Consider the following 14,090-nt stretch of genomic DNA (forward strand, 5'->3'; position numbering starts at 1 on the left):
ATTTGGCACATGTTTTACGCTGGATGCCCTTCCTAACGCAACCCTCCCCAATTTATCCGGGCTTGGGACCGGCACTAAGAGTGGCTGAGGATGGTTCCCTGACCGGGGATCGAACCCGGGTCGCAGCGGTGAGAGCGCTGCATCTTAACCACTAGACCACCAGGGGACCTTGTATCTATTAAGGAATATACACCGAATATACACTTTGCAAGGTTGGGCAGATGTCACTTGTTTTGCATTACACCTTGCATTTTCCCTTGGATTTAGCAACAAGGAAATACTTGTTATTTTAGCCCCAAAACACCAAATTATCATACTGAACATTTCCGAATTAAAAACTTAAGGATTTAGATTTTCTTTATGTACATTTGGGTTGTTTTCTTATTCTGAGTTTTAAACTATTAAATTTCGACTTACAACTTGTAAACTCTGGGAAATTCCCTGCCCCTTCCCTTCCAGTCCTTTTTAAAAATCCGCTATATATCCGATACCGTAATACACCGTCGTATTATGTGCGGTTTTCTTCCTTAATATGTATCATAGTTATCCTACCAGATATTTTAAGGAATATGTGTTAGAGAACTGTCTATCTAACAAGTTAGAGTTTCAGAGTGTGAATGAATAACCTTCTCATTCAGTGTGACTGCAGACAGAAACATACACACTTCTTTTGCTACACTACTAGTACACTAAGTGATGTAAAAAATATAAAAAAAATATGGATTGAGTGATGTGTAGTAAGCAGAAAAGCATCTCCGCATGACCTCAAGATACAGGTTTATTAGGACACAGACTAAAAATACCATCAGCCTAGGTTCATTTAACCCTAATGCTCTTTTTGAGGAAAAAAAAAACCATTCCCTAATTTAAAAACCTCTGAAAGATGGAAGCCTTTTGACATTGTATAAAGACTGCTGGTGACTCAGCCATTCAGACATCAAGTGGAAGTTTTTTCCACCACTACTGTCTCTGAGCAGAGAAGAGTCTGGAGCATTTCTTCCTTGTACTCTGAAAGAGATGGTGGGACCAGTTGAGCAGTGTTTGAGGTTTAGAGAGAGTGTGGTATGTTGATAGTATATATTGTCACTAATGCAAGTATATGTGTTCCTTTCCTGTGAACAATAATTTTCAAAAAGGAAGATTTGATGTAAAAACGAATTCTTCATTCATAATAATTTATACCCTACTCATATGTGTCTTTGACCAAAAGTGGCATAATTCTGCTCTCTTCAACAGTGTGATGCAGAATAAAATCTGAGAGCAACTGACCTACATAATAGTGCAGCATTACAAGTGGAAAAATAGAGAGCAGCATACAAAAGAAGTAAAGAGAGGAGGCAAACACTAAGACACATTTCACCACAAAGTCTTGAACATATCCCTGAACCGGCAAGACTGAAAGCAATGAAGTCGGGTAGTCGTTTCTTGTTTTCTACAACGCCTTGTGAGACTTTTTTGGTGCTTATCGTTTCCCGTACATTTGCGTCACTAGTGAGGACGCGGGATATTTAATAACAAATCATGGAACTCAAAGCTTCTGCTTTGCACAGTTAATGTGATTCATAATAATCTATCTTGTTGCTTGGTATAAATAAATGATTAATTAAATACGTTATATCTTCGTTAACAATGATACCGTGTAACGCTTATCCTAATACTAGGATTCAGCATTAGGAATTAGCTTGCTAACCGTGTCTACTATAGTAACTGGATGAGGGTGAGCTCGCTGCCAGAATGGTAAGTATATAAATATAATTAATATATAAATAATAAGCTGGGCATAATTGGGCAAAAAAAATCATAAATCTGTATTGTAGAGAAGAAGCTTTGCGCCCAGTCAACTCGCCAAAAGAAAGCACAGACTCGATTCCTCTGATGATGATGAAGATGAAGATGAAGACTGGGATGCTGGAATTGTAAGTGGCTAATACGTCAAAATATTTTTCACCATATATAAATCAAGTATATAAAGAAATTACTACCCACTATAAAGTCAGTAACCGACATTTCCGATAAGCAACTGTTTGGATTTTAACTGAAACTTAATTTTTGTTTGTCAACAAGAGGGGAATATTTTGCTCTCAGTAAATATGACCTGATGCTTCATTTCACTGAATCTCTAACCACAATCTATCAGAGTCTAAATCCACAATTGTTTGTATATCCTAAAATTTGTTGTGTGGCAAACTGTTTAAAATAGATTTAACACAGAGTATATTCATTCATTCATTCATTCTTTCATTTTCTCCCGTTTCTCCCACAGAGTATATAGTATATATGTTTTAATCCTTTAAAAAAAAAAAAAAATATATATATATATATATATATATATATATTATATTATATTATATTATTCCCAATAGTCTATTCTTTTCATTTCCTAGCTTTTCTCACAGTTGCACTGCTTACTGTAGTGTATATAGGTTAGAGCTTCTATCAAATCAAATTTCACCCATCCCATGTTGCAAGGGACAAAATGTATGGAGAAGCAACATGTATTTTACACTGAGTCTTTTTTTTTAATGTTGCTTTAATTAATCAGATTTTGACTTGGGTACACCGGGGTCATCTAGCAGGCGTACAATAATGTCGCCGTTTTCGCCTCCTTTTATTGGATGGTCAGAGTGTGCACTAGTCAAAGCACAATTTACTTTAATTTTAAATCCCAGGAAAAAGTGCCCAAAAATGCACAGAAAACCCAAGGTCATATTAGTTAAGGTCTATATTTGGTGCTTTTGCTAGAGATTGTATATGTGGGCAGTGCAGCTGTGGCTGCAGTGAAAGGAGACTTGTTGAAGTGTGTTAATTGGGTTTCTTGCTTAGTAATGGCATTTATTCTAGCTGCACGAGAAACCTGCCTGTGATGCAGTGCTCTGTTATACTGCATTTCTGCACACTATTGATGGTATCAATTAACTGTGGTCATAAAAATGGCATTAAAAGGTGGATTGATTTAAGTAACACACCACTGAAGGTCAAGGTGTGAAATGAACTACCCCTTACTGGTATTTACAACATATAAACATTTCTATGTTTCAATTTTTTGCTTGAGTTGTTGCAGATATTATCATTTTGTATTGAAAAAATGTGTTAATTTTCACAAGTGATTTATATATAATTATAAAAATATATATTAATGCATATATAATCAAATACACTCTTACAGACAGGCAAAAGAAAGAAAGACTGCAGAGAAAGTTACGTGTCTCCATATAGGAAGCCTCTGACCCAGCTCATAAACCGCCCTCTGTGTGTGGACAGCAACGAGCATGTAAGGCACTCCAAAACGTTTTGTCAATCTTGTGTGTATGTCAATATTTAGTTTAAGGTTTGTCTTAAGTATAAATGTGAAATTTACTGTAGCAGGGACATGCCCTGAAACAATAAATACAGGATTGTATATCATATCTACCCTGATGAACTTAACTTTAAAGAGCAATAGCTAGAGGTCGATCGATGTAGGTTTTTCTGTCGCTGATGCTGATATTTCGAAATCAGGGCAGCCAATAGCTGATCTAATAGTTAATGAATAAGACATGATACAGGAACTTGCTTAGATTAGGTATTTATTGAACGACACAAGCCTCCCCATCAGTGCACTTGTTACTAGGTTTTGGTCCCCGAGACCACATGTAGCCTAAACTACAGCTGGTTGTAGAATCTCTAACAAAACAAATCCAAAACCTTACTCTTCTTCTCTCTCCTAAAATGTTATTCTAATTCTCTCTGTAAAGGTTATTCTCATTTTCTCCCCAAATGCAACATCATATTTAACCAATGAAATATATAAGGATAGATTAAAAACAAATAATAAGAACATAAAAGTCTGGAAACACCAAGCTGGCTCTCGGCCAATGGAACACACGTGTTGTCTTTCTTGTTCTTTTCTTTGCAATTTAGCAGACATGATTGGAAAAAAGTTATACGAATCCGTTAGTAATGATCGCGGCAGGTGTAAACGCTGCATGCTTTATATATTTACAGTTGTAGTGTTTCCGGTTTCCCTGTTTGGATACCGAATACACACTATTGCCACCTGTTGGTACGATCGAGTTCTGCCTCTCACACAAGCACAGAACGTACACACACAGTTTGGTCTGTCAGATGCCCCTGCCTAACAATCGGCCTAATTAGCAGCAAAATCAGCCGGCCGATTAATTTAAAAATGGCAACAAAAAAACGCCCCAAATAATCAGCTGGTAAATCAATCGGCCGACCTCTAGCAATAGCTATGTCTTCAACCACTCATTTGAACTTATGTTTGTTTTTCTTGTGACTTATTGAGTACAAAATTGTGACAACGTTTTTTTGTCTTTTTTTCAATAGGAGGCTTTTATTAGAAGTATCCTTTCAAGACCATTCAAGGTTCCCATCCCTAATTACACAGGTAGCTTTGTACAGTGTTTGCATTTATATATTATATGGCTATGTGGACTCCTGATGATCATGCTGATATTTACTTTCTCCCAAAACTATTGCCACAAAACAAATTATTGAAAAGGTTTTCTTTGTATCTGGAGCATTACAGTTCCCCTTTACTGGAAGGATGAGGTCCAAAAATGTTTCAGCTCAATAATGTCAGTGTGCACAAACAGAACTCCATTAAGACATGGTTTGACGACATTGCAGTTGAAGAACTATTGCACAGACCTGACCTCAAACCCACTGCACACTTTTGAGATGAATTGGAATGTAGACTGCACCCCCAGACCATCTCACACAGCCTCAGTGCCTGAACTCTTTAGTGCTTTGATGCTCAGGTGTCCACATACTTTACATTTAGACATATAGTGCCTGTCAGACTATTATAATAGCATTTTTATACTGTGCATTTAAAATACAGTTCTCTGTCTCCTTCTCATTTCAGATGAAGACTTAATGGTTTATTTAAAAAAAGTTTGTAAAACTGGAGTTTGAATTACTTGACATTTATTGACACTATAATTATTTCTATGCTCTCCCAATTCAGGTCCATTGGGTGTGCGTTCTTTGGGCTTAAAGAGGTCAGGTGTTAGAAAGGCTCTTCATGACCCTTTTGAAGATGGAGCTCTGGTTCTTTATGAGCCACCTGCTTTAGGGGCTCATGACCTCATTAAAACAGACAAGTCAGTCTCCACTCATCTAGCATTTCTGTCTTGATGAAGCCCTCATCTGTTTGTTTCAATGTAACTTTTAACTTTTTTTATTTCTGTGTTTATTGAACACGTATCATTCTGCAGAGACAAGCTGCCTGTGCACGTTGTTGTGGATCCAGTTCTTTGTAAAGTTCTTCGACCCCATCAAAGAGAGGTGAGTTATAACGGATGCTTCAAAACGCTGTCCCCCTAACTGAGGTCTGCATTTACTAATATCTCTATAATAGCTAGCAGTTTAATTTTGTTTAAAATGTAACCTGTTGTATTACTTTATTTACTTTATTACCATGCCGTTTTGTTAAAAAGCAGATCTTAAATGTATCTGCCACAAAAGATGATAGCCATTGTTTTTTCCCCCCATTTAATTTGTCACCTGTTTGTCATGTTGTAAAGTTACAAGCACACCAACACTATTCTTAAAAAAAGTGTGCTATGAAGTTGTGGAACTGTTATATTAGTTTATTCAAGACATCAATGTGTTGTGTTGTTTTTAGGGTGTGAAGTTTCTTTGGGAGTGTGTCACCGGGCGGCGCATCCCTGAATCCTACGGCTGCATCATGGCTGATGAAATGGGACTGGGGAAAACACTGCAGTGCATTACACTCATGTGGACTCTTCTTAAGCAGAGTCCTGATCTCAGGCCTGAAATTGATAAAGCCATTGTGGTTTCCCCATCAAGCCTTGTCAGAAACTGGTACAATGAAGTGGCTAAGTGGCTCGGAGGACGTGTGCAACCTGTGGCTATCGATGGGGGCTCCAAGGAAGAGATAGACCGGAAACTTGGTATTTAAAAAAAATTATATCTCCAATTTAAGCTTTTTGTTTATTTAATTGCCATTTATTTATTTAATAGTTGAGAGTTCCATTGCAGCTGCAATGTCCACATTTAATCAGAGACTGACTACTTTTAAAGAATTGCATATCCACCAGTCTTAAATGTAGGGTCTTTTAAGTCTTGCAGTTGTTTATGCATAGTATTATTTACACATATTGGTAAAAAATATTCATATTTACAAAATATTTAAAATTAAATCACACTCTTTTAAATAACTTTTTTGTATTTTAGTAAACTTCATTTCCCAGCAAGGTCTGAGAGTTCCCACTCCCATTCTGATTATTTCTTATGAAACGTTCCGTCTCCACGCTGAAGTGCTGCACAAAGGCAAAGTTGGATTGGTCATTTGTGATGAGGTATGGCTGAATAAGTCATATGTTAAAATTAATTCAACAGCTACAATATAGCATCATTATGGCATTTTGGTGAACCTCAGGGATTCAGGTGTCATTCATGTCTGCTCAGGGTCACAGGCTGAAAAACTCTGATAATCAGACCTACCAAGCTTTGAATGTGATGAACGCCCGCCGCAGAGTCTTGATATCGGGTACTCCAATTCAGAACGATCTGCTCGAGTACTTCAGTCTGGTTCACTTTGTCAATGCTGGCATTCTCGGTATGTATCTCAAAAACATAGTGTGCAAGGTTGGATTAGGTAAATACAGTAAATCTGCAGTGTCATTAAATCTTGATCGCTACAGTTTACTCACCTTAGGTTGTCCAGTGTGAACAATTGAGGAGGATATCAGTAAATAATAATTTATAGTGACATGTCCACACACATTTCTCAAAATGTAGGTTTGAGGTCAGGGCTCTGTGCAGGACACTTGTCTTCTTTCCTAACACCCCAGTCTGTAGAGACCTTGCCTTGTGGTCTGAGGCAATCTCTTGGGTGTTACATTACAGTGACTGACCTCACAGACTATACATTTTTTGCTAGTCTTTTTCTTTTCTGGATTTTCAGCCATCTTTTAATTTCTATTACTGGTTTTGTAGGCACAGCTCAGGAATTTAAAAAGCGCTTTGAGCTTCCCATCCTGAAGGGCCGTGATGCAGATGCTAGTGATAAAGAGCGAGCTGTGGGGGAGGAAAAGCTAAAAGAGTTAATCAGCATCGTTAACAGGTAAGCTACAGGTTAAAGATTATTTAAAACAGTGTCTTTCAAACCTCAGCAAATAAATACACTGTCCATATAACACTCAAAAGGAAAGTGCAGTGACGCTTATTACAAGTGAACTAAACAGATTTGGCTATTTCCAGCATTACACATTTATTAAGTTGTTTATTAATCTTTGTCTCTGCAGATGTCTAATCAGGAGGACCTCTGACATTCTGTCTAAATATCTCCCCGTGAAGGTTGAACAAGTCGTTTGCTGCAGGTAATGCAATTGTCTGAATACGTGTCAGAAATAGAAGACAATTAGTTGATTCCCTTTGTGTGTTTGTGGCAGATTGGTGAGTTTATATTTTGTGTGTATGTGTAGAGGAATGGTGGGGAAAGCAGTCAAAAATATAAATATGATGTAAAAATATATTTCTATTTTGATTGTGACACTTACAGTATGTTATATGCAGTATGTATAAATGTTACAGATTGATTTTAAGATTATGTCCTGTCTGTTAGTCCTTCATTAGAACAGTAGGGAAGTGACTGTGGAACCACCGTAACATTTTGTGTTAAACATAAATATTTGTATAAAATTATTAGACAAAATTAATTCATTTTTTTATTTCACAAGTCTTTTAAACTTTTTTAACATTATTACTGGTATTATTATTTATTAGTAGTAGTAGTAGTAGTAGTTTTGATGTGGGTGTGTCACTGTTCTGTGCAGGCTGACTCCTCTGCAGAAGGAACTTTATAAGCTCTTCCTGAAGCAGGCAAAGCCAGTAGAGACACTGCAGCAGGGCAAGATCAGCGTGTCTTCACTGTCCTCAATTACTTCACTCAAAAAGCTCTGCAACCGTAAGTACGCTCTCTCTCTCAAAGTTTTTGCTTCACATCGTAGATCTTTACCAGAGACCAAGAAAGACTTACAGGGACATCAAATTTCTTCCCTTTACATCACCTAAACCATTTTTCCTTGTTTCTTTCACTGAAATTAAATTAACATATTTAAATTAAACGAGAAAGCATAACATGTGCAATAAATCATTTTTGAGTACATAAGTAATTTGTCTAAACTGGTTGAACTGTTGTTAAGCGTTGAAGATCGTTTGTTCTCTTTCATCATCTTGTGTTCGAGATCCACCTATGGAAAGGGCATCAGTACCTGACCTCTGCAGAAGCTTCCATTCACACCAAGTCTGGTTTGACAGACAGGAAAGCCTACATTGACATTCCAGCTACAGTTGACATTTGCTTCTCACAACATCTGCATACTCACCTCACAGCTTGTTGGCTATTTGACTTTAATTTGTCTTCAGTAGGACACATCTTTGGATCAGCCTCTGCCGGGCATGCACGTCTTTTAGCCAGGTTATCTTTTTGCAAGCTACCCACGCTTGCACCCATTAATAGGCTTGCCGCCTGTTTATAAAATTTTCTCATGCCACTTTCTAATTCGGCACCGGCTACATGGGTGGACAACCAGTCGTGAGCCTGGCCGGCTGCGTGCGGCGCTCTCATCGCCATTCTTAAGAAGCGATAGACTTACCTGAGAATTGTAGCTAATAGTTGCATTGCTCCGAACAAGCTCCTGCGTCACAGGCTCAAAGTGGCCAATCTGGAAATGCCCGACTCGGAGGGGAAGAAAGGCAACGCTGTGGCGTCCGTGAACTGGGCCGACCAATATCCGTCTCCGTTTGAGGATTTATTAGCAGTCAAACCCCATTTTATCGACAGAGTATGAGGATGATGCAGGCATTCTCGATGGTTCGGATGACGAGGAAGCCATACTATCATCGGTAGCCCCTCAGGCTAATGCGTCGGCTGCCTTGCCCAAATGGGTACTCTTAGAGTTTTGTGTATGAGCTTCCACTCGGCTCAATATCTAATGGCCGGCTCTTCAGAATCAAGAGAAGACGTTTACGATGGAAAACTTCTGGGTCCCCCTCCCGGTCTAAGAAAGCAGTTTCTGCCTGTTCTCACTGCATATGCGAAAAACATGAAGCATTATTGGGGAGATCCACTTGGAAATGAAAAAGACAGTCCTGCCGGTCTTGAGAATATGGCAGTGAGAACAGGAAGAAGCTGCATTGGTGACCCCCCTGCCATCGAGCCCTCTATCGCCAGACATCTTAACCCCTCTCAGGGCAGGCTGCACGCCCCTCCCAAGCCTGTACTACTAGGTAACTAGTTGCACTCTCTGTTTATTCCTCATGCACCAAATTCTTTCTCAGTTGAGAAGTTGTTTCTCAGTCCTAACCTGGCCTTGATGCCTGAATGTCTCCCAGCGTTCACTGGCAGTGTGATAGAGCTCTCTGCATTTACTCTCCCCCCTTTTCTTTTGCGGAGGATCAGAGGCTGAACGCTTTATGCCCTGTTGTGCCCTGTGGGTTTATATTGACAGGACCAGCCTATTAAAAAAAAAAAATACCACCTTCTCATTTCTTGGTCCTCCCCAAACATGGGGAATCACATTTCTAAGAAACGCCTCTCTCATTAGCTTCTGGACGCTATCTCTTTAGCATATGAATCTAAAGGAAGTGCAGCCTCCAGGGGGCCTCAGCACACTCCACTAGAGGCATAGCTGCTTCTGGGGTCTGTATAGAGGTGTTTCCTTGCAGAACATTTGTGCCACTGCAAGCTGGGCCTGTCCACATCCATTTGTCAAATACTATTGGCTTGATGTTACTCAGACCCCGGTCACTCTTTCTGTCTTAGGGGTGGGCTCTTTTAGCCTTGTGCTATAAAGCCCTGGACTCCTTTTAGTCCTGATTATCCAGCCCGTTTATTCATGCTATTAAGCATGTTAGTTTGTATGGCTGAGTTTTTCACCCTCACTTGGTGTGTGGTCTGCTACTGTGACGTGTCAAGCACCATCTTTTTGGTTGGCCATCCTCTGTTTTACAGGGCTCTGCTGTAAGTGTATTGGGCGAACGGGGAGCTGTCCACATCTCTCATTAGTGGATTTCAAACACGAGATGATAAAAGAGAACAATAGGTTACTGTGCTTAACCCCGGTTCTCTGGAGAGATCCACCAAGTTTGCCCTGCTTGCCGCATAAGAAGCTCACTGAGGAAACATAGCTTGTGCAGGTGCTTTACACACTCGTGTAAGGGGCGGTCCCTTATCTGCCACTGGGCATGCGATTCCTGTATATCAAGCCAGACTTGGTGCAATTGAATGCTTCTGCAGAGGTCAGGTATGGAAGCCCTTCCCATTGGTGGATCTCTCCACTCGAAGTTTCAAAGAATTGGAGTTACGAACAGTTATCTATTGTTTCCATTATGGTAGCAATGATGTAGATGCTAGTTTTATTTATTATCAGCACTACCAAATTAATTAAATATTATTTTTTTCAGACCCCTCTCTGATTTTTGAGAAGTGTGTGGAGGGGGATGAGGGCTTTGCTGGGGCAATGGAGCTCTTTCCACCAGGTTACTCCACTAAAGCTGTCGAACCACAGCTTTCAGGTCAGCTACATGTGTGTTTTTTGTGTGTATACAAATGTGTTGTAGATGCTGTTTGAATTTTAAATGATCATGGCGTTCTTACTGCTTGGTTTTAGGGAAGATGTTGGTGCTTGACTATATTCTGGCCATGACTCGAACAACCACAAACGATAAAGTGGTGCTGGTGTCCAACTACACACAGACACTGGATCTATTTGAGAAGTTGTGCCGTGCTCGCAAGTGAGAGCCACATCCAGACTTTTTTTTTCAATTCACAACTTTTCATTTAGTTTTGAATAGACAATTAAAGTGTAACAATTTTATAATTAGACTATAAAGAAGTATAATGATGGTTAGTTCAGCATCAGTAGTGAAATAAATGAATAACACAACTTAGCTATTAAAGTATAATTTTTTTCTAAATAAAATAATTTGAGTAAGAAAACTCAAAAAAAAAAAAATTCACAGAAACTAATTCATTCATAATTTTTTTTAGATACAATGTTTTTTAGTTAATAGCAAGTTGTCATAGCCAAGCACAAATGTGCAGTTCATTTGATTTTGTTTTTATGAATATTGAACATTAGATTTATACATTTTTCAAAAGTATATGCTTATTTAGCTATAATTAGATTAAGTAGCAGATGAACAATATGATTAACTGTAATGATGCTATTTGTGCAGATTCTGTATAAAAAAAAGCAGATTAATAGTCCATAATGCTATTCCTGTTTCACATGTTTATGTAGCTACAGTGGGATGTGGTTTTATCTTTCCAACTAATCTACTGTAATATTGTTTCATTGTTGAATTAGATATCTGTATGTGCGACTGGATGGAACAATGTCTATCAAGAAGAGAGCCAAGATTGTTGAGCGATTCAACAGTCTTTCTGTAAGTACTTTTCAAGGTTTTCAGCACACCCTTATATCTAGAGAAAGCTGTTATAGCAAAATCCAGATTGTATAGTGATTCGTAATCATGGAATAGTACAGCACAAACTTTATGATTACTGCTGTAGCTTTTTGAAGCTTCACAACACAGTATCCAGGTGAGATTATCCAGTGAACCACGGTTGATTTTACAGGCGAGTTGAAGAGTCAGAATATAAGCAGAATATAACCAAAACTAAGAGTTCAGTAGTTTAGCTAAAACAAGTGCAGGTCTATAATGAAAGACACACAACTGCTTGAGTGACATAGAATGTAATAAATTATAGGCTACTTTTTATAAGCTATTTTGGCGATTTCTACCTCTATTTTTGTTTTTAGAACCCAGAGTTCATTTTCATGTTGAGCAGCAAGGCTGGTGGCTGCGGCCTGAACCTTATTGGGGCAAATCGTTTGGTGATGTTCGACCCTGATTGGAATCCAGCCAATGACGAGCAGGCAATGGCAAGAGTGTGGCGTGACGGCCAGAGAAAAACCTGCTACATCTACAGACTGCTCTCTGTGAGTATATTTATCAAGCAGCATTAAAGCTCTCCCTCTTTGGTGAAAAGCCCACATAGTTTTTGCTTTGGATAATATAAAGGTTTGGAGTGTGCTATTCCCAGTGTTATATGTTTCATTTAACAAATGTTGCAATAATATTGTAATGCTGTGGAAGCTAGTAGTTATGCTGTACTTCTGAAAGAAATGTCAAGAGATCTTATCCCAACACCAATATACTGCTTACTGCTGGGCTTTTGAGCAAGACCCCTAACTCTCACCTGCTCTGCCTTATAACTGGGATAAATGTAAGTTGCTCTCCATACAGGCATCTGCCAAATGCTGTAAATGTCATAAATGGAATGTGTGAGAGACAAATTAGTACCGATTCAGCCATTCCTCAGCCTTAGTCTTTTCCATCTCTCTTTCACAATGCAATCACAAAAAAAAACATTTACATAGAAACTGGAAAGTGTAAACTCCACTGTCTTAAATACTTGTGTTTTTTATGCTGATGAACTTTTGTAAAGCACTAAGAAAGTTACAACCCAAACTATTATAAATGCTACGTAAATGTCTCACAACAAAAAGTCACCACATCATCAATTATAGGTTGTACTTATGCTAGATACCTTTTAAATCTGACTAAATGTCAACTATGCAATCAATATGTGTAAAAGCTGTTAAAACTATAACATGTTATAATATTAACCAATAATTCAATAGAATCTTCTGACCAATCAGATTCTAGCATTTAGACACTGTATCTATCTTTCATCTGTATAAGTATAATAAGTGCTATTGCTGTTTTGCTTTTGATTACTGATTGGGCTATTTGAGCTTAACTGTATCTAGTTTGTGTTGATATAACTTTTTCACTGTGTGTGTGTGTGTGCGCACGCATGTGTGTGTGTGTAGACTGGAACTATAGAGGAGAAGATCCTGCAGAGGCAGGCTCATAAGAAAGCTCTGAGCAGCTGTGTGGTGGATGAGGAGCAGGATGTAGAGAGACATTTTTCTCTAGAGGAACTGAGGGAGCTGTTCACTCTCAACGAGGACACACTTAGTGACACACACGACAGGTATTCTTACACAAGCACATGCACAAAAACAATTTAAATAGCTTTTTATTGAGACTTGATTGGATGCATTTCCATAATCTATTGCCATATTTAGTAACTGTTAACATAAATGTTATTATTATAAAAATAAAAGTTTCTGATCATAAAAGCATGCAACAGATTAAAAGCACTGTACATTTTAGGATTGAGGAATTTACTAGTTGTTGGAATATTAAAAGAAATCTCATGTCAGTGGTAATTCTTTCTCTCTCCAGGTTTCGATGTCAGCGCTGTGTAAATGGGCGTCAGGTTCGTCCCCCTCCTGAAGACTCCGACTGCACCAGCAATCTGTCATGCTGGCATCATTGTGCAGATAAACGAGGACTGAAGGACACTGTGCTCCAGGCTTCGTGGGACAAAGCTGTGACTTTTGTCTTTCACCAAAATTCGCACCAGGACCAAAGAGGAGTCGTCTAAACACACATACATCTGAACAGTTGTAAACATATTGTGTAGTAATGAAAAAATTGTGTATCAGGACTGAATTTAAGTGAATTTACAAGATGTCAACTGAAGACTTTTTTTTTTTTTTCCCACATGCCCAAGGTGATTTCTCTGTAACTATTTTGTTCTGTTTATTTCTCTATTTATTTTGTACATTTGAGGGACTATTAATGTTGATTAAATGTTTATCACATGTAGCATAATGCTTAGTTTTGTTTATTTCTGGTTGCTATAATGGATTTATTTTATACTACATCAAAGATAAGTATTTTTGCATTATCAATGCCAGGGAATGTTTGTGATATAATACCCAAATTGAGTGTTAAAGTAAACATCCAGGCACATTGGGAAAAGACATGAATAACAGAATGTCAACTGAACTTGCTGATCTGAGAACTGTAATTTTTTAGATCATATTGATTTGATTGACACAATACAAGCATTTTAAAACGAAGTATCCGCATAATTTTGCAAATGATTCCGTTGCAAAAAATAGTGGACATCTAACAGACCTGGGATTTGAACATACAACTACAGCTGTTGCTAACGATTATTAAACGGGTATTCT

General features: G+C 38.3%; 1 protein-coding gene across 1 annotated transcript; it reads left to right on the forward strand.

Annotated features, from left to right (window-relative positions):
• Window positions 1-1,470: 1,470 nt before the first annotated feature.
• rad54l (RAD54 like) lies at window positions 1,471-13,725 on the forward strand. The gene is made up of 18 exons (XM_083527552.1): window positions 1,471-1,737; window positions 1,818-1,916; window positions 3,167-3,271; window positions 4,327-4,387; window positions 4,970-5,105; window positions 5,220-5,289; window positions 5,630-5,918; window positions 6,202-6,326; window positions 6,436-6,586; window positions 6,967-7,093; window positions 7,275-7,349; window positions 7,806-7,936; window positions 10,438-10,548; window positions 10,644-10,767; window positions 11,343-11,421; window positions 11,799-11,978; window positions 12,876-13,039; window positions 13,294-13,725. Exons 1-18 carry the CDS (start codon window positions 1,735-1,737, stop codon window positions 13,493-13,495), a joined length of 2,232 nt encoding a protein of 743 aa, XP_083383678.1. The 5' UTR covers window positions 1,471-1,734; the 3' UTR covers window positions 13,496-13,725.
• The last annotated feature ends 365 nt before the right edge of the window (window positions 13,726-14,090 follow it).

The sequence above is a fragment of the Silurus aristotelis genome (genome assembly GCF_946808225.1).
Source record: "Silurus aristotelis genome assembly, chromosome: 2".
In the NCBI taxonomy this organism is placed as follows: domain Eukaryota; kingdom Metazoa; phylum Chordata; class Actinopteri; order Siluriformes; family Siluridae; genus Silurus; species Silurus aristotelis.

Bases quoted from the DNA above. Each gene is read 5' to 3' on its own strand.
- rad54l (XM_083527552.1), top strand. The intron at 1,917-3,166 runs GTAAGTGGCTAA...ACACTCTTACAG, and splicing joins AAGACTGGGATGCTGGAATT to ACAGGCAAAAGAAAGAAAGA. The intron at 4,388-4,969 runs GTAGCTTTGTAC...CTCCCAATTCAG, and splicing joins TCCCATCCCTAATTACACAG to GTCCATTGGGTGTGCGTTCT.